This window comes from Pelobates fuscus, chromosome 13 (genome assembly GCF_036172605.1).
Source record: "Pelobates fuscus isolate aPelFus1 chromosome 13, aPelFus1.pri, whole genome shotgun sequence".
Classification (NCBI taxonomy): Eukaryota; Metazoa; Chordata; class Amphibia; order Anura; family Pelobatidae; genus Pelobates; species Pelobates fuscus.
This window is the reverse complement of record NC_086329.1, coordinates 17,172,160-17,192,344: the sequence shown is the minus strand read 5'-3', so window position 1 is coordinate 17,192,344 and position 20,185 is coordinate 17,172,160. Positions and strand designations below refer to the sequence as shown.

The 20,185-nt window shown below is 40.1% G+C and overlaps 2 protein-coding genes across 3 annotated transcripts in view; one reads left to right on the top strand and one right to left on the bottom strand.

Moving 5' to 3' along the window:
* Nucleotides 1-1,931: 1,931 nt before the first annotated feature.
* Nucleotides 1,932-20,185, bottom strand: part of ZFYVE21 (zinc finger FYVE-type containing 21) — a 22,829-nt gene continuing 4,575 nt past the window's right edge. Inside the window, exons 2-8 of one of the 2 annotated variants that reach the window (XM_063439954.1) lie at nt 12,661-12,711; nt 11,118-11,286; nt 9,679-9,754; nt 9,091-9,182; nt 6,241-6,288; nt 5,175-5,317; nt 1,932-3,298 (exon numbers count right to left, since the gene is read on the bottom strand). In XM_063439954.1, coding sequence (XP_063296024.1) covers nt 3,263-3,298; nt 5,175-5,317; nt 6,241-6,288; nt 9,091-9,182; nt 9,679-9,754; nt 11,118-11,286; nt 12,661-12,711 — 615 coding nt within the window. In that variant the 3' untranslated portion in view covers nt 1,932-3,262. The remainder of the gene's footprint in view (nt 3,299-5,174; nt 5,318-6,240; nt 6,289-9,090; nt 9,183-9,678; nt 9,755-11,117; nt 11,287-12,660; nt 12,712-20,185) is intronic. The other variant, XM_063439955.1, reaches the window with a different exon arrangement.
* XRCC3 (X-ray repair cross complementing 3) overlaps nt 19,626-20,185 on the top strand; it is a 23,801-nt gene continuing 23,241 nt past the window's right edge. The window contains exon 1 of the mRNA XM_063439950.1: nt 19,626-19,644. The gene's annotated coding sequence lies outside the window, so the exon portion shown is untranslated. The remainder of the gene's footprint in view (nt 19,645-20,185) is intronic.

Sequence of the window (20,185 nt, the reverse complement as noted above, 5' to 3'; positions counted from 1 at the left end):
CTACAGGGAATCCAGCACCAGCTCCCCTCGCTGGTTTCCATTGATCGTCTGACATCACGGCTTCCCGCTCAGTGGGCCAGCCAAATGCTTCTTGTGGTGAGGCATTTCATTGGATGGTTTACACCAGCTCAGAGCACATGCTTACACTCTGAGGGGAAGGAGTTGAAGTAAATCAAAAACCAAAACACTAATAGCAGGGTGGGAAGTGCTGAAATGATTTCTACCAACATTACCATTTCTAAGAGCAGGAGTGATCATGGAGTTTAACTAACCCAAATATGTTATTGGTATTAGTAAGCGCTGCGGAATAAGCTGGTGCTTTATAAATAACAATGTAACAGGAAGTTGAGGACCCTTCTCAAACGAGCTGGGGTATAAAAACAATTATAAGGGTATTGAGGGAGACAGCAAATAGACATGGTGGGAAAGTAGCAGAACTGGAGGTGAGAATAGAGTGTGGCCCTTTAGGAGAGAGCAAGAGGAAGGTTTGAGCGATAGAAGTTACTCTTGGAGGCCATAAGCATTCCTAAAAAGATGGGTTTTGAGTGACTTCTTAAAGATTGAGGACTGGCGGAGTGTCTGACAGGGGTAGGCATGATAAGTCTTGCAGGCGTGAATTTGCAGTAAGCAGCAGACAGGAGAAGGTCACCAGTAGAGCGGAGACATACCTATGAATTAGTGAGGAAATTTAGGAAGGGCTAGAGTTGGTTAGGGCTTTATAGATAAGGGTTAGTATTTTAACTTGACACCTGTAGGGGACAGGAAGCCAGGGTAAGGATCGACAGAGGGGTGAGCGAAGCAACAGGAGAGAAAGATCAGCCTGGCAGCAGCATTCATCAGATTGTAGGAGGGCAGTACGGCTTCAGGGGAGACCAATTAGGAGAGAATTATAGTAATTGATATTACTAGAGCATGAACAAGCTCCTTGGCAGCATCTTGCCCAAGAAAGGAGCGTATGCGGGCAATGTTTTTAAGTTTGAATCGACAGGTTTTAGCAACAGACTGGACACGAGGCGCAAAGGTGAGACCAGGAGCAAAAGTGACCCCAAGACAGCGAGCTTGAAAGGATGCGGTGAGGCAGGTACTGTCAACCTGCAGGGAGAGTGAAGGAGGAGGATCAGTGTTATGAGGAGGAAAAATAAGAAACTGTTTTAGAGAGTGAGTTTCAGAAAGCAGGAGGACATCCAGTCAGAGATAGAAGAAAGGCAATTGGTGACACGTTCAGGGGTGGAGAGAGATATCTGGGTGTCGACAGCGTTATGGTTCTTATTAGTGGTAGAGTTTATCGGTTTGAATCTACGTAAAGGAATAAATCAGGGTTGAGCCACACTGTGTAATTCTGGATGTCCACTAAGCATTGTGTATTTGTGCCTTTTTCAGCAGCACCCAAATATTACACCTTTAACAATTAACTTGTTAAACAGCAGGCTGCTGAATGAGTGCCTTTTACAAAACCTTGTATTTCCTTAATTGTACACAGGACCAGGGAAAGAGATATAAACATGTTTAGAATTGTGAGAAGTAACTGAATGCAACTTCATAAAAATGCTACTAGTAGAAAACTATTTGTGCAAATTTGTATTCTAAATATTTGCACTGCGTTGTCTGCTAGTGTGTGCTAGCTTTGAGGTGAGATTGCACTAACCATTCTAGGTACAGACTCTTCCGGCTGGTGATGTGAGGGTCCCTACTTTGGTCAATCCACCCAGCCTGTACGGTATGGCCGAAAAGAAATGCAGAGACTACAGGTAAGAGTCATGTGATACCACGAGCATGTTTTGCTATTGGGAAAGAGACCATATCATGTCATTATGCAGCAGTCATACTAGATTCGGTTTCTTAAAGCCAGTCACTGTATTTAATGGTTTACAATAACACTGCAAAGTCAACATTCTCTACACCACTAACAAAAGTAGGAAAACAAACCAGTATTGGATACAAATTATTTTCTTTATTAGAGAAACATTGAAACTGTACAAAATCCAAAGCCTCTAAAGGAGAGGCTCCTAGAGGACCAGCATATTATATATAGGAAACACGGTGGAGGTTATGTATATAGTGTAACACTTTTCTACATAAACCCCAGATTTTACAGAAGGCTCTCAGAGCACCATGGAAGCTGTAGTCCACAACAGATGTCTACCCAAATTTACTGAGCAATGTGCCCACTGCATGACAGACGGGTAAGCTACACCTAGATCACCAATCTGCCAAACACAGGCTGAGGGATGAAATGTCCACGTCATACTGGTACTAATTCTCAGCGCTCTCTTTCAGTTTGATATTGTAACTCACAAGCACATTTTAATTACAGGTTTTAGCAAATAACGTCTTGAGCAGATCCTGCTTGTTCTAGATCAGGCTGATATCCTTGCATACAGTGTCCTGGGTCTTTTGTGGTTGACTAAAACCCTCTAAATCAAAAACTAAGGCCCAGACTGTAACTTTCCTGCAGAGACACAAGAACTGCAGTTCCTGTCCACCATTTGTGTTAACTAAGATTATCACAGCTGCTAAATTCCCGCAATACAGATTACATAGTCAGTATAAAAGCTCTAACACACCTGGGAACCATCTGCTGTACCATCAGTACATTCCGGCCATGTTCAGTTTTAAATGAAACCTTTCATGGCCACTGGTAGAACCATGTTGTAGTGTACTACCTTAAAATAAGATTTCCATGTTACTATTCTGTAAAGGGTAAATGTATTGCTGCACTATCAAAAATGGGGAGAGTATAACGTTTAGTGCAGGAATGCCAAACAGTTCTCTCTACAGCTGTTGGAGAACGGTTTGGGCTGCTCCTGGCTTAAGTTAATTCAATGAAATCAGACTAAGCCATCAGTAAAATAGACAATGTGCATTGTAGTGCTTTGCAACGGAGCAAAAAACGAACCTGAGTTTCTACTGCATAAACCTCATTCTTCAGAAGAAATGAGTAAACTGCGTTGGGCCCGATAAGTAACCACAACCAGCTCGTCTAATTTCTGTGATAGCTGTGCTGTCTGAATAATTGTGGCTAGTTTGTGATAAGTTAGCAAAAATATACAGTCTTGCTTGTGAGACTAAGATTTAAAGCATTATTAAAATGTATACATATTGCACAAGTAAGGTGAATAATTATGGCTATAAAAAATGTCTCCCATTACAACCTAGCTGCAACAGGTCCGGAGATCCGTTGGAAAGAAGAATTGTTATATGCTGTCAAAATGACAATTACAAATATAACTTTGTACTGGTCATCTCTTGGCTCGGTCTTCCATTACTGCTCCCGGGATTCATACAGAAGTTTGGCTGCCTGTTGAAACAATAGTTACATGTTATAATACCACATGACATCACTTCAAGTTTTTTTTAAATAACCATTTTACAGGCTTAGAGGTGAGTGCTGTGCCATTTGTCCACAGCAATCCACATGCGTCTATGTATTTCTGGGGATGTTTAAATGGCATTAAAGCAAAAACTCACCAATACTCAATTTTGGTTTTCTTGACCAAAGATTAATAATCTTTACCAAGCTGAAATTAGGTCAGCTGTTATTGCTCAATGTGCAGTTAGAAGCAATCCAGACAGTTTAATGACTACATTGATTCTTCCGTTAGTTTGTCTGAAGCAATTTAAACAACTAGTTTTTTTAAAAGTATTTCAGTGACACACATGCAGAGCAGTACTTTGAAAATTCAGATTCTTCTGCAGTAAGAGACCAAATGTGGTGCAAACAGCCATGTAACAGAAAATCATGAAGGGGCATAACCCCTGATACATTTCAACAAGCTAAATAAAGAGTCAAATCTCCAGAGATAACCACTAGTATAAAACCACTAATTTTAAAAATACAATAGCGATGCAATTATTAGTAATAACTGGAAACCACTTCTACATATAAACTATTGTGAAAAAAAAATATTATAATGTGATTTAAAATAGGAGGGACTCCCTATAGAGTACTAAGCTTGATATCATACATATGACAAGGTATATGAACACGTTTATCACAATATAACAGGATATGTCTTTAAGGATAATCACAACTCCTTATATTGAGACACATTAGATACGGAGCGATCAGGGCTGAGATACTTGTAGTTAGATTAGAACACTAATGGTCTCCTGAACAAACAAAAGATTAAACGGCACTGTGGCCCTCAGTTGTGGCATATTCCAAACAACTAAAGTGGTTATAGTACTAATCCCACTCTCCTTGCTTGGAAACCTAACAGCACCAGCTATCTATACCATAAAATAGTTCACTCTTCGTAATTGGCTTTTAGATTTCTATGATATTGATTAGATCTACATGGGGGAGGTTTAAAAGGCCTAGCTTTAGCTATATTGTCTATTAAATCCATGTTGCTGGCTATCTTGGACCGCTCCACTATATCTAATATTTGACTGTTTTGCATCACGCTGTGTAATTGCCACTTGTTGCTAGTAGCAAGGAATGGACTTTTTGCACTAGATTTGCAGCCTAATCAATACCATAGAAATCTAAAAGCCAATTACGAAGAGTGAACTATTTTATGGTATAGATAGCTGGTGCTGTTAGGTTTCCAAGTAGGGAAGTGGGATTGGTACTATAACCACGTTAGTTGTTTGGAATATGCCACAACTGAGGGCCACAGTGCTGTTTAATATTTTGTTTGTTCAGGAGACCATTAGTGTTCTAATCTAACTACAAGTATCTCAGCCCTGATCGCTCCGTATCTAATGTGTCTCAGTATAAGGAGTTGTGATTATCTTTAAAGACATATCTTCTGTTAAATTGTGATATAAACGTATTCATATACCGAGTAACTTGTCATATGTATGATATCAAGCTTAGTACTCTATAGGGATTCCCTTCTATTTTAATTCACATTTATTTACTTTTTATTTGTTAAATATTATTTGTAAAAAAAAAAAAAAAAAAATTGGACTAATTACTGTAGGACAGTTCGAATACACTCCTGGCACCATAGCTATTACAATGAGCTGTAGTGGATATGGTACTTAAAGTGTTCCTAATACCCTGTCTGCTAATCTATAGCCATGGTTGGTTTGACCCATCACTGATTTTTACAGTTACAGCAAAAGAGATTCAATTGGAGATTTATTCACTTCAATAATGATGTAACATATTCTGTTAAATGACGGGGAACGGCATGATCTATGGCAGAGTTTAAGTAGTGTGTTACCTTGTGCATTGCTGCCAGCCACGAAGCAGACATCTTTTTGTTACTATTGAAGTCGTCACTTGTGGTAAACTTCATCTGCTTCAAATTGTCTGAGCCGGGGGCTTTGTACTGTAGCAGCATACCGGTGGCACGACTATTGCCCCCTGTGTGAAAAGAGTAATTATAGCCCTCTTAGCAAAGGGTAGGAGGAAGATAGAAGCAGACATGCATCTTTGTGTAAGAATTATCGCTCTGAAATCACTGCTTCCACCGTAACATCACACGGCGTATCGTAAGGATTAATCATTTATACATTTGGACAAGTTATAATCACAGTACAGGCAAAATAGTTTTACATGATCCATAGTACAGATTTCCAAACTGCATTCACAATGTGCTATGCGAGTCTGGGTGTGGAGAAGCTAGATATGGTAATGTGAGAAGAGGCAAGAGGTGCTGCCAATAATCAGTCATGGAGAGGAACATCTAATGAAAGCTAAAGAAATGCTCTAAAACATTGGACTAAAGTAATGTAGATTTCCCAACTTTGTAGGTTGCAATGCTTCAGGATTCTTAGTATGTTCTGTTCTCGGGAAGGGAACACCCTACCAAATATGGCACAGGGATCATGGTGAAGGATTTCACAAGTTGCCATCTCCTTTTGTTGCACAGCACCCACTGTTTCTCCATAATGACAATCTACACCAAATCGGGGTAAACAAGCCCATGACTTTGCTATATATCTCCATCACCCAGACTCCAGCCCATGATGACATGGAAAGCGCAGAATTATGACATCACATGAGGTTTAGAGAGTCAGGCACTAGTCACCCATAACAGACCAGGTAGCAGGCAAAAAACAGTCTGAAATGAAGGAGGACACCAACACAAATCACTGCTCCAGATAGGACCACGTTATGAAATTAAAATCTAACAAACAATAATGCAGTTTAAAATAAAATAAAAAAAATTCATGTTAAGAATCCAATTGAAACTTGAAAACAAAGAGCATTCACCTCAATGGACTATCAAATCAGTGTCAACAGAACATGCAAACAAGCAGGCACCCCCCATGACTTCTGCTAACCTTCAGTGATGCACGGGCTCTCCAACAGGCTGGTGTAAGTATGAATATCTTTGTACATCAAAGCAGCAAGTGAGCAGTGAAAAGAGAAACACACATTCACAAAGAGCTGAAAACCGTCTGTTCAAGTGATAAGACAACAAATGGCACAGGGGAAATGATAAAATCTGCTCCTTTCTTATAGAGCTAGACGGGCCAAGTAGGTCAATGGTCAGTTGGTTAGTCATGAAACTGACATTAATCTGATTATCTGGGGCTAACCGCATCCAGGAATAATCCAGAAACGTGGGAACGTCTGCCAGGGGTATTTGCTATACCAGAATGAATGTGCTAAAATGTGGAGTTTACTGCGAGATACAAAGCTTGACTTACTCATAGTTTATTTTATTCCCCCCAAAACAAAACCACACCAACAATTAGCCAGACATAATGGTCACTAGTATGTATTTACTACATGGCCCTACTTCTAGTAGGAATCCTCATTCACTGTGATCCTGTGAAAACAATCATCTATAAAATAAATGAAAAGCAGGCCTTTCAATTCTATGAAATTCTGCCAACACTAAAAGTTACACACTAAACTTAAGTTTGAGTAATTGTCAATTTAAAAGAAAAACCATAGGGTCTTCCCTAAATATTGTACACTCTTACTTGTATTCAAGTCTGCAGCTGATCTGGCTGCTGGGCTGACATCAGAAGTGGTGGCCTGATCCAATCACAATGCTTCCCAATAGGATTGGCTGAGACGGTCAAGGAGGCAGATCAGGGGCAGAGCCAGCATGATTCAAACACAGCCCTGGCCAATCAGCATCTCCTCAGAGATTAATTGAATCAATGAATCTCTATCAGGAAAGTTCAGTGTCTGCATGCAGATGGAGGAGATACTGAAAGTAGTGCTGCTTACTCTACACCACTGCCCCAGGAAGCAACTCTAGCACCCATCTGAGGAGTGGCCAGTGGAGTTATCACTAGGCTGTAATGTAAACACTGCCTTTTCTCTGAAAATATAGCGTTTACTGCAAAAAGCCTGAAGGAAATAATTACTCACCAGAACAAATTCAATAAGCTGTAGTTGTTCTGGTGACTATAGTGTCCCTTTAAAGTCAGAATACATAAGGGTCTTGGCTAATTTCTCCAGTTTGGCTGTTCTTGCATACATGCAAAAACTCTGAATTCCCCACTAGCTCTCAGAGGGCAAAGTTGTCCAACTTGTTCGATTCTCCGCTGTCTGTTTTGTAGCCATTACCTATGTAACACATTAAAAGCTGGGAGTTCAAATCCTGCCCATCATAGCTTTCTAACTGCAATGTTCTCCTTATCAAAGATCACTTCAGCACAAATCTGATCAAGGTTTCAGAGAATTCACGTATTTACATGTTGCATAAAGACTTGTCAAGGACAGTCTTCAAACTCCTTAGGGGATTTTATTTATTTAGGATGCAAAGCGCTGCAGACCTCACGATTTTATAGTAAACTATAAAAATAGCGTTTTGTGCTGTATTATTTCTTAGTGTGTGTTCTGTGTATTACTTCGACACAAACACACAAAATTATTGCTGAAGACACAAGGGACAATAGGCACCCAGAACGCATTGTCTCAAAGAAGTGGTCTTGGTGCAGTGTCCCTGCTACATCAGAGGGTCAAATCCACCGCTAGTGGTTGTCTTACTGAGCGCCACTATAGACACTTCCATGGCACAGACTGCATAAAACGGTCACGTGACGCGGGAGCACAGCCCTGGTTTGTATTCCTAATGCTGTACTGTTTCTTTAATGATAATCATAAGGCACACAGAATTACGACAAACTCCATGAGTCAGTGTGTAACTTGCAGTCAGACCAGGTCACTGACCGTTGTTTGCTCTGAGTTAATAGCACAAAGCACGGTCTCACTGCAGTTGTGAAGGTAGTGAGGGATCTTTTCCAACTTTATAATAAAAAGAAGAAAAAATAGCAACCACAATGTAGTGAGCTCAAATATATATATATATAATTTTTTTTTTTTTTTTAAACCTGCATTAAAACAATACTTCATCTTCACGGACAGAGCAATCGTATTTCACCTTTTTGGCACAACTGAAGAAGCGGCTGTTAGAATATAATTCTGATATCTCTTGTTGTAACAGCTCACTGTATGCAAGTTCATATGTCTGACCTTTGCAGTCAGTCCAGTTGCATAGTAAGGGAAACTAATTAACATTTCAATAGAGCAACCAAGGACACATGGCCTCAAACAGTACATGCAGAACTAAACTAAGATGGGACATTCTGGAAAAAACTAAAATGAAACTTTTTACCAAAAATGAACTCGGCTCTAATTATAATGAAAACATTTGCTGAAACCCCTTTTGAAATAGGATCTTTTATTGCCTGTATATTTGGTCCCCGGATAAATCACCATTTTAATTAAAGATGGGAGGTTATTCATTAAACACAAAATTCGAGTGAATTGAAGTCTGAGCTGCAAAAATAGCCTATTCGTATTGGAGAACTTCGTATCATTATTTTTGCTTAACTTTGCAATTCAAATTTAAATAGCAATTCAGTGTTTAGTGAATAGACTCCCAGACTGACATTCTCCCCGCTTCTCTCGCTAATTTGTGACAGCACAGTCACAACACAAGGCATTATTTTTCTGACACTTTGTATAAAGTCACACTTTCTGATGTGATAAAGATGTGTGGGGAAATCTAGGCCAGTGTCAAATGTATTTGAGCACAGTTTATTTCGCTATAGCTGTGCCCTTTAGCAAACTTTAATAAGAACAGAACAAGTTTAACCCATTGTACAGCGCTACAGAATTTGCGGGCGCTATATAAATAATAAAATAATAATCACCAATGGATAACTTACCTCCAGGAGTGAAACCCTCTGTGAGGATCTGAACTGTAGAAATCTGTGCAACTTCTACTTCATAATGGCTCTCTCCATCAAGAAACAAGTATCTGTATAAAGAAAACCGTACCATATTACATGGCTTCTGCAAAATCCATAAAGTGTAGATTTAGGGGACAATCCACTTCAACTTAGAATCAACATTTTATCCCAGGACAGAAAACCATCTTCCCTAACTAATGAGTTCTAGGCAACAAACAAAATCACAATATCAGACCAGCACACCAACAGAACGGTCTGTATTACTCGAGAGCAATTACAGGACGGCAAGATGCACACTGACTTCATGTTTGTGGTTATTCTATTAACTGGAAGCTGAATAGCAGTAGATAAACTTCGTTGTTTGGGCTGATAATCGGCAACATACAGCGCACTCTAAAGTCTGGTTCTAAGGCAGTAACTGGACGATACTTATCACAGTAGCCAACATGGACTATTAACTTAAAGCTAATAACTAGAACGACTTAATTCAAACACAAAGCTAAGCAAGTATGAATAATTTTTTTTAGAAACAAGTTCTGATTTTGGGGCACTTGCAGTTGGTACCTGTGGTTGTTGGAAAGTCGACACACCATGGTTTCAGACTTCTCACATGATCCCTGGGTAACTGAGAATGTTGCACCTGGAGGGGGGAGAAAATTTAAATACAATTTAACAGAATACGGTTCCCATTTTCATATTTGTTAGTCATTTAATGCAGATCACTTTATTCTGGTCAGAGATCGATATATAGAGAAGATACCATTGTACCACCTTTCAAAAAAGCATCTGGAAAATAGGTGTACAATGAATATAATATTTAAACACTCATGTGTGATAGTTTTAAAAGACTACACAAAACACCAGTTCAGAAAGGGCTCTAACTATTTGGGTGATTAAAAAATAAAATTAAAAAAATAAATAAAACTTTAATCCTATCCTATCCTATGGAATGTGTGACAATTCGCCTAAATAGTGAGAAAAAGACCCATACACCAGAAAGATAGGCTCCTGATGGTTGACCCTCTTCCTGGTTTGGGAAGAGTAGGACAGCTGTTTGGGGAACCTTAAAGTTGAGTTTTCTTTGAAGTGTTAGATATATATATCATTTTTTTTATGTTGTATTCTATTTATTACTCCTCAAACTTGTAATTGAGGTGTCAAAAACTAAATTAAAAAAATATATATTTATAATCAGAAATATAATGTAGTTGTTGGCTATGCAGTAGACTCATCAGGAATAACACTAGTACAGTAAATTACACTTTCCAAATGAGGTCTAATTCAAGCAAAGCTGCCGCAGTCCGTGTGAACATGTTAAAATTGAATAGAATAATAATCTGGATCTGCTCTATTGATTAGACACTCAGATCGTCCTTCACACTGCAATGAATACCATGTCCCTTTAGGCAATAGTTATGTTGAAAAGGGTACAGGAATTAATTACCACTCCCGTATTTTAGGGTTATATTAGAGCAAAGACTTTTTTTTTTTTGCTTCGCAGGATTAATAACGTCACCCAAGGACGTTATTTATCCTGCATTTTATTTAGCACCTCATTCTGTAACAGTCATTCCATGACTGGCAAAGCAATAACAATAACATTAAGAACAAAAATGCAAGGAACTGGGACACTATTACCTACTATGCTACACCATAATACATATCTCTCCAGTATGGTTTATACAGATCAGATCCTTTTGGAGGACCCATACCAACAGGTTTTCAGCACAGTTTATTTATTTTTTAATGGTGACAGCACACAAGACAAATAAATGAGGCTATTTAGTCCTTTCCCAGACAGGCAGATGTCGCCCAATAAATTGACTCATTCTCTGTGTTTCTACGATGACAACAGGTGTTACCTGCATAGTATTGTGATCCATGTAGTGGTAGCAGGAATATGCCTAATTTGTATCTAATTGCAGGAGAACTGGACATCTAGAGCAAATAAACACATTTATAAAAATAAAAAGTTTTTGAATCACAGAAACCGGTGTACATACCATCCATCAACACCTTCAGCTGGCGGTCATAGAATTCCATTTCCTTCTGTGAAATGACGGAGCATTCTCCGCACTGCCGGACGGGATCTACAAAGCACATGCGCGGCAGAGGCACTTTCTTACTGCAGCATTTGTCGCAGAAGCATTTTCCGCATCTCCGGCAGTGGTGCTAGAGACAGACATTTTTACATTAACAGTGTTATAACATGTGTCCTTCACCATTATAGAGTGACTAAAGGATTGGTAGACGAGGACAAACCAAAGAATGTGATAGCCTTAGAATCTTCACCCTAGGACCATCTCCTACCGGCTGCATTACCTGCAGTAACCATTCCACCTTCCTTTACATTTCATATGAAACTGGTGTCATGCTCTTCTAACTATCTCCTCCAATATACCAATCAGTTATCCCTATAGAAACATTTTCCAGAGTCTTTTTCTTCCCATTTTCTGCATGTGCAGATTGCTTTACTCACCCTCACCCCCTTAATACTGTGAAATTGCTCCAGCTAGTTTCTTTATAATTCCACAAGCAGAGCTGCTTCAATACTGATAGAAGTTGTCTTTATATGTGTTTCTGCACTGTACGTTCTTAGACAGACTCATTGTTATATACTGCATTAATGGAGGACACTGGGCTGTCCCACCAGATTACTGCTGAAAAAATATTTAGACTTTTTTGCAACTTAATGGGCAAAGGATTTCTTAACAAATGTATATATAGACATACACACACATATATTGAAGAAACTGCCTTACATGATGCATCTGTCTCTAGTAGGTAAAAGGACACTAAGCACCACAACCACTTAATCTCATTGAGCTGGTTATGGTGCCTGGATTAGCTTGGCACTGTTAAACTGTTTAACACTGGATGAGTTTTTCCAAGCACCCGCTGCCCGGTCTCTCTCTACTGCTCGGACTAACGCTTCCACTCTAGCTAAGTAGTGATTGGCAGAGTGTCAGCTGAGCTCACTCACTGCTGCTCACCACTTGTATTTCCTGGTAAAGAATTAAGCACTACTTTACCCAGATGTCCCACAAGGACCAGAGCCACAAGTCCCTGGGACCACTCATTCAGAGTTAAACCATTTAAACATTCTTTATCACTGAACTTTATGATGGTGCCAGATAACTCCAGGAATCATAACCACTTCAACAAGATGAAGTGTTTATGGTGCATAGAATGACCCTGTGAAGTCTCCCTACCTTTTAGGCCATCAGGAAACATGACCACTCTATTGGACATGTCAGAGCCTTAGGCTGTTTGAGAAAAAATCTAGTCCAAGTATAGAAGTCACACATGCTCAGTCTGGTCATAGAATTGATGCGTGATGTCACCCATTTACTTATGCTGGGTGATATAGCTTGGGGACCAGATGAGGTTGTAAATGGACAACATTCAAACAGTCATCTCTTAATAAATAAGTAATAAAAAGAGGTTTCCAACAGGAAGGCAAGCATTTATAAATTAATTGATATTCATGTACTAAAAACGTAACATTAAAATTCAGATCCCTAAAAACATTAGGAATGCCCTTACCTTCCGGTTTATGAAGTCAAATTTTGCTTCGCAATGCATGCATCGTGGGCACTAAGAAAAGAAAGGAGATTGAGAGGAATTGTAAATATCAAAAGGGTTTTATAGTGAAGGATGCATTTACATTTCCAGTGTTTCTGTGATACGAATATTATAAAGCTGGGAAGGAAGAAAGAATGAGAACACTCGCTGGGAGCTCAACCTGGAAGCCCAATTACTACAGAAATTAATGAATAAATATATATATTGCAAAACTAAAATTGTATCAGAAAATAACATGAGTGCCTACTGCAGCTACCTTGTATAAAAAATAAATAAATGGAACTCAGGGAGAAAACCTCAAAATGTATTCCTATACAAACATTTGTGGTTTAGAATATAAACCACAATTATATGTGAAAACAACATATTATATGCCGGTATGTAATAAATACATGTTGTAGACAGACCTCTTCTTCCAGATCTCAGATGGATAATATATAGGGAATTAACAATAAAACAAATGTATGGTGTAGTGACTTATTACAATGTAATTAAAGAAATTAAAACTCTCAAACAAATATGCCCGCCAAACAGATAATGTGTGCTAAAGCACATTCGCCCCAGTAGAGGTAATAACCTCCCGTCCGTCTGCCAACATGTAGCAAAGGTCTCCGGGATCCCTGCGCTCGAGACGACAGAATCTAGACTTGAGTCACTAGCTAATAGAGTTCTAATCTATGGTATGTCTTTAAATTCATATTCAGACTGGAAAGATAAGGATCTAAATAGACGATTATTAGGCAATTCTGCTTTACACCCAGCAATTATTAATGGCAATCAGAACGGTCGCCCAGAGATCTCACTCTGATAACTGTGCGATTAGAGGAAGCGGAGAGAAGCGAGTTACAGAGATTATCCAACTTTTGTTAATTAGCCATTGCATGATGCCCATAGAACTCCATGAATTGGGAAGATGTGGGTATTAAGAAGGTGAGGTTATTATTGATGGCAATAATAGTCACTTCGAGCTTGGAATGTCCCTTTACTACAATTCGGTAAAGCGGATCAATAGTTTACCTAGAAAACATTTGTATTCACCACTTGTCTCATGTTTGACACATAACTTTATTTCCCTGATCGTAACCCACCTGCTCTACCTCACTGGCAGCTCATTTTTTGGGTTTAAGTCTTTGAAATTAGTTTTATACCTAGTGAACAAACCCGGAAAAGGTAGGAATCCCTGAGAGCACAATGCATACATGCTTTATATTATCTAATGTAGTGATCAGAGGCAGCCACTAGTAATATCAGCAGGGATCACATATAGACACCACAAGATACACTAACCATTGTGCCCAGGTGAGGTATACCTGGTGTTACGGTGACAAGTTTCATTTTGACTTTCTTTGGGACTTTATGAGGTGTATCAGAGACCCCTTTATAAAGAGTGAGCAAATGGTCAATGTTTATTACACATATGCATATAGCCGAAATAGACCCTATCAGATCACTGAATATGTGATGTGACGATGTGGAATGATTGTTGGTGCCGGACATAGGTTATTAAAGTATCTCAGAAGCTATGGACCCCCATCCCCCCGCCCCTCTATAGTTTATAGAACAAAGTGAAAAACACAAAACCATCTTCTTACGGTGCTACCAGTGTAAGTTGTCACATCATTTGCAAACCTTGGGTACACCAGGCGTCAGACACCTCCTCTGCATGGAGCTATCCCAGCATTGTAGGGCTTAGATCATTAGCTGGGAGCACTCAGCTGACACGATTAGCCAATAAGCTGGGCCTGCACAAATGTTACAACTCTGCCGTAAACAAAATAAATCCATGGATCCACCGTGCAGTAAGTCAACGATCCTAGATGGTGGTGGTGATGTATATGTATTTTCTATGTGGCAATAGCCTCTAATCAACCAAACTTCATTTAAATGACACCGCCTAACTAGTTGTTATTGCTGACCATTTGCATCTCTTGATGGTTACTTTCTACCCATCTTCTAGTAGGAAAACATAGAATGTCACAAAAACCACCATCTCCGACTGGGTCCACATGCATGACTGAGTTCAATCGATTACAGTGGACTCCACTGTCACTAGATCTGGATGTAGAGGACAAGGGGTTTTACCAGATAAACACTCAATAGACAAGTCTTCAGAACCAGCTGCTCCCCTGCCAACATGGACCAAAATCTCTCAGGAATGGTTCTAGCACGTTGCCACAAATAAGGCCTGGCTACCTACCCACAGTGATGTGCTCATTCTACAATCTGTGACCTACAATCGTCCTGACCTTGCTATTATATTGCATAGGTTAGCTTAGTCAACCCTCTCTTGTTTTTACATTTGTTCTCATCTCCTCCTGAATACTAGCCGATGAACTGTGAAAGGCACCACTTAAGCTTGTTTCCTTAAAAATAATATGTGGATTGTCTGTATGCTCACCCTAAATAACACCTCTGCACTCGTTACCTGTTTTCGCCAAACCCGGTGCTCAATCGGACAAAGATGTCACTCACAAGTGCTGAGTATCATTATCATTATATTATGTTACTATTATTGTATTATACCATTTTAGATGGTGTGTAGATTCAGCGAATTGTGTAGCCATATTATTTTATGAAGCACACAGACAAAATAGGTTTCAGTTAAACGTGCGTCCCCGTAACACCCCGAAATGTGTCAGTATGTATACTCCAAATGCATAACTCGTCTGATATATCTTGTAGATGACAGGTTGGTTTTACTTGTGTTAACTCTATACTACAACAAAACATGTGCAATATGACATGACATGACATGCCAAACAACTGTACCTAATTGTTGACCGATTCACTGGCAAAAGCAGTTGTGGCATTGCTAGATTCTATGTATTTTTCTTGCACGCCAAAAATAAAGAATTATTAAATAAATAAATAGGGCAGGGTCCTCCTACATACTCTGCCTAAAACAGCAGCTCTCTTTTTTATCGAAATAACTGAAACAGCATGGTGTGCATAAAACCAGCTGACACGGCACAGCCCAGGAGAAAATGTCAGCTGACTAAGCAAAAGTGTCAAACTACATGAAGTGTGACATCATATCCCTATGGCATGTAGATACGGGATTCGGGAGAGAACATGAAGCACAGAATGAACAATCACATGCAGACAATTCCAACCATCAAAATAAAACTAGAGTGGAAAAATGATAAAAGATCAAAGGCAGCAAACACTGAATATATAGTTAACTACAGACCCCACAAACAAAGTTATTGTATCAAAAACAGGCTGCGCCAAATATAAAAGTGGTACATAAAATGGAGTATAAAGGGGGCGCAGCAGACTGCCGAGTCGCATGGACGTGAGCTACCTGAGCTCCTCCAACTCGGAAAGCCAATCCATCGCCATCGGGCACTAAACATTCAAAATGGGACACTCAAAACTTTCTAATGCAGGGCATCAACCCTCAGACAAGACCCCTGCAGGACAATCCGGGGCTCTGACTAAATACTTTTGAGATACGGCAGAACATCCACCCGACCCAGTAGGACTCACCTCCTCCCTGCTCCACACCATCGAGCCCCTCAGGATCTGATGGCTCAGCTCACCCGGTGGACACAGACATCAGGGATATACTTCGAGCACCTCCCTCAAAACAAGATTTGGCCCTTATGCTGAACAAATTAGAGGCCTCATTCCAGATCAAATTGGATGCTATAGGGGCAGACTTCCAACAGACTAAACAAAGAGTCTCATCCCTAGAAGATGACAGAGATACAATGCAGGCGCAAATCAGAGTGTTCCAAGAAACTGTGGCAGCACAAAACAACCAATTCTCAATAATGCAGCGGTCACTCAACGATCTGGACAATAGGGGACGGCGCAACAATCTGAGGGTAAAAAGCCTCCACGAAACAGATCACTAACACCTCTTCCTGAGGTACTCCAGGAACTCTTCAATCTCATTTTGGGCCGACCCACAGACACTCCAGTGGCGTTAGATAGGGCCCACTGAGTCCTGCATCCGCGAGGCACCCCTTCCGAGATGCCCAGAGACGTGGTCTGCAGACTTCATTACTATGAGTGTAAAAACAAAGTGCTGGATGCCCTGCAACACTCACAGCAGCCACTTCTCTATCAAAATTTATTGAAGTTGCACATGCAGAATTCGATGTAATAACCCATTTACCCTCACACTCCTACCTTGCTACCCCGAATTCTGCACAACTACTCTTGGGGTACCTCCGCTATATACACTGGTACAAAAGTTTAACATATTTGTCCCAAACTCCCTAACAATACATCCCCTCATGCCTCTACGGACCTTACCTTACCACATGCCTATCTGAAGTCGGCAGGACCACCTACCTAGCCCCTCTCCGTATTCTCGTGACGCGCCATAGGCCATACCTAATACTTTCCCCTCCAAAGACATTGCCCCACACATACTCATCCTAATCTGAACACTTGGATTGGCTTTCGAGAGCCAAACCGCTACAGACTTGCATATTTACCTTCCCACGGTGGATCTATACAGTTCCCCTGAACACACACCCACTGCACACCAGACAAAAAGACCCATTAGCTCCCATTCCAAGTCTGAGAGACCTATCCAAGGTGCACACTTGATACCCGGGTGGCCCGGTTAAACCACCCAGGGTACGCCACCTAAGGATACCCCCCAGCAGTCTACATCCCTTGCTGTTCACACACAGTAACTGTAGGCAGTATACCTTTCTGTACATAGTTAAGACGTTTAGTTTTTCTTCCTTTTTTTCTTCTTCCTCCCCCTATAGACACCCACCCATTGTTCCCGACTGGGAAAAACCGGAGCGGGACCTACCTCACAAACATATTCCCTAATGGCCAATGTACGTATTGTTACATTTAAATGTTAGGGGCCTAAACACCCCTGAGAAACGTTCCCTTACACTTCATGAACTACACAAACTAAAGGTAGACATTTGGGGAGGTATGTGTTTGCTAGTGTGACTGTAGTCTGGCCAATTTGGCCATTGGCTAGGAGCAGCCTGCCAGCGTCGTCTGTCTTATGAGCGGAGTGTGTAAAGGGCACATGGGCTGATAACAGGATCGCCACCCCTCTAGCCTTGGTGTCAGTGAAATTGCTAAAGTATTCGGTTGGGAAACGTCTGTTTCGAAGGGTGGGAGCTGCATCCTTCTTAAAGTGTGTCTCTTGCAGGAAGGCATAGAAACATAGAATGTGACGGCAGATAAGAACCATTTGGCCCATCTAGTCTGCCCAATTTTCTAAATACTTTCATTAGTCCCTGGCCTTATTTTATAGTTAGGATAGCCTTATGCCTATCCCACGCATGCTTAAACTCCTTCACTGTGTTAACCTCTACCACTTCAGCTGGAAGGCTATTCCATGCATCCACTACCCTCTCAGTAAAGTAATACTTCCTGATATTATTTTTAAACCTTTGTCCCTCTAATTTAAGACTATGTCCTCTTGTTGTGGTAGTTTTTCTTCTTTTCAATATAGTCTCTTCCTTTACTGTGTTGATTCCCTTTATGTATTTACTCTCCCATGAGTTCTAGGCTACCTAAGTAACGTTTACTGAGGAGGCAACTAAGACCTAGCACACAATTGCCAATATCCCTGGATGTGCAGTGTTTCAAACAGAGACACAGCACATCCAAACTGCTACCACCATGACCACTTCAAAAATCAGAAGTGGTCATAGCGGTTGGATCTAAAATGTAAAAGACAGAGCATCTTATGGAAAAAAGGTTTTAAAAAAAAAAAAAAGTTATAATTTTTTTTTAAAAAATGTTTAATTTAATGGCATGAATTCCAGTGAGGTGACAGCTCCAATGTAAACTCAAAACCAATGTGTTTGAGATCAATGTTAAAAGAACAAATCTTTGAATGTGAAGTACAAATTAAAATAAACATGAATTGTAGCGGCTACAGAATGGAAGGCATGAATCTGTTAGGGATCCCGTGCAGAGTGCAACAATAGCTCCCATCTAGCTGCTATTTATTTACCATGAATTGCCAACAGTTTACTCTCCCTCTTCTATAATCATACCATCATATAGATTTTATTTTAAAATGTTTTTTTTTTTCCCCCCTTTTGTTTTTTTAACAAACCTTGAATGCATTTCTTGAGACCATGTGACCAAAAATAAAAAATATGACTACAGCCAAACATTCAATGCAGAGTCCGAAAGATAATACCGCAGATTAACCACAGGGTCAACAGATACAATACATGTATCACACTTTCTTAAAACCACACTACTCCACAAGCTCACTACAAAATGTGATCGGGATACGCCAAGCAAAACTCAGTCAGTTGTAAACGGCAATAAAAATCATAAATATAAAAATAAAGCAACCAGATTGATTTGTTGGTCTCTCGATGTGGTGTTCCTAAATCTGCATGGCTTGGTAGCAATTGGAATCGTTAAGCTTTCAAGCTTAAATTCTTATTATTTTATTATTTATATAGCGCTATCAGATTCTGTAGCGCTGTACAATGGGTCTTAGACCGGCCACTAAACCCTAACTGTGACGTAATGTTACATCAAGATATAGGCCTGTAAGGACAAATCTTTGGCACTCCAGCTGTTTATCCAACTCTCATTATGCATAGCCAATAACTTGCTGAGGGACAGCCCACACCAGCTGGAGTGCCAAAGGTTAGCTTTCGCTGAGCTGTAATTTCCAGATATCTGTTTACAGAGTGGGAGCTGCCTGGAGGCCGGCAAATAAAACTGAACATCTTTCGTCTCCCACATACATCTCAGAGCCAAAAAGGAAGTGTGTGCGTATACTATTATATAGAAAGAATACATAGAGGGATACAATTCACATATTATATGCATACATGGATAGACCTGCACTTTCTATCTGATCAGCAATTTCTGGTCAAACACCCAGTCACAGTGTACCCAGGTCAACGCTACATTCACTGCCATTGCTGTGATGTGGGAGATCCATGGGAGCCATGAATTGGACCCGAGTGCTAGTCAGATGGACAAGTGGATGAGACGAATTGATTATATATAGGTATATAGATGGATCTAGTGTGTGGCAGATGCAGCCTGGGTGCCATGGAACACATTACTTCCTGCAACGTACATTTTTAAGCTGACTCCTTATCAAGATGTGCTACTGTGAAAATAGCCACATTACACGTTACAAAATATTGAAAGCAGTATTCAACAGAAAAACAAAGCTAACCACTATCGCTCAATATCTGTGTTCAAGGCAAAAGGTACACAAGAGCATAATCACGTATACATGTTTTTCTTATCAGAAGAGTTGTGTTATGACCTCAGAATTTTGGATACCGCTGAGGTGCATCAGCATTTCACAGTAAATGCAGCTTTGTTGATTTAATTGTAGTAATTTTCTATTCTTTATTGCTCCACATAATGGATGTTCACGCCAACCATTAACTGACTAACCCTGGATTGATGAGATTTATTTGCATCCCAGTGAGTCCACACAAGGCTCAACAATTAGCAAACACAAGTCATCAACCCCCAGTCTACTGTGCCATAGATATGGATAATGACA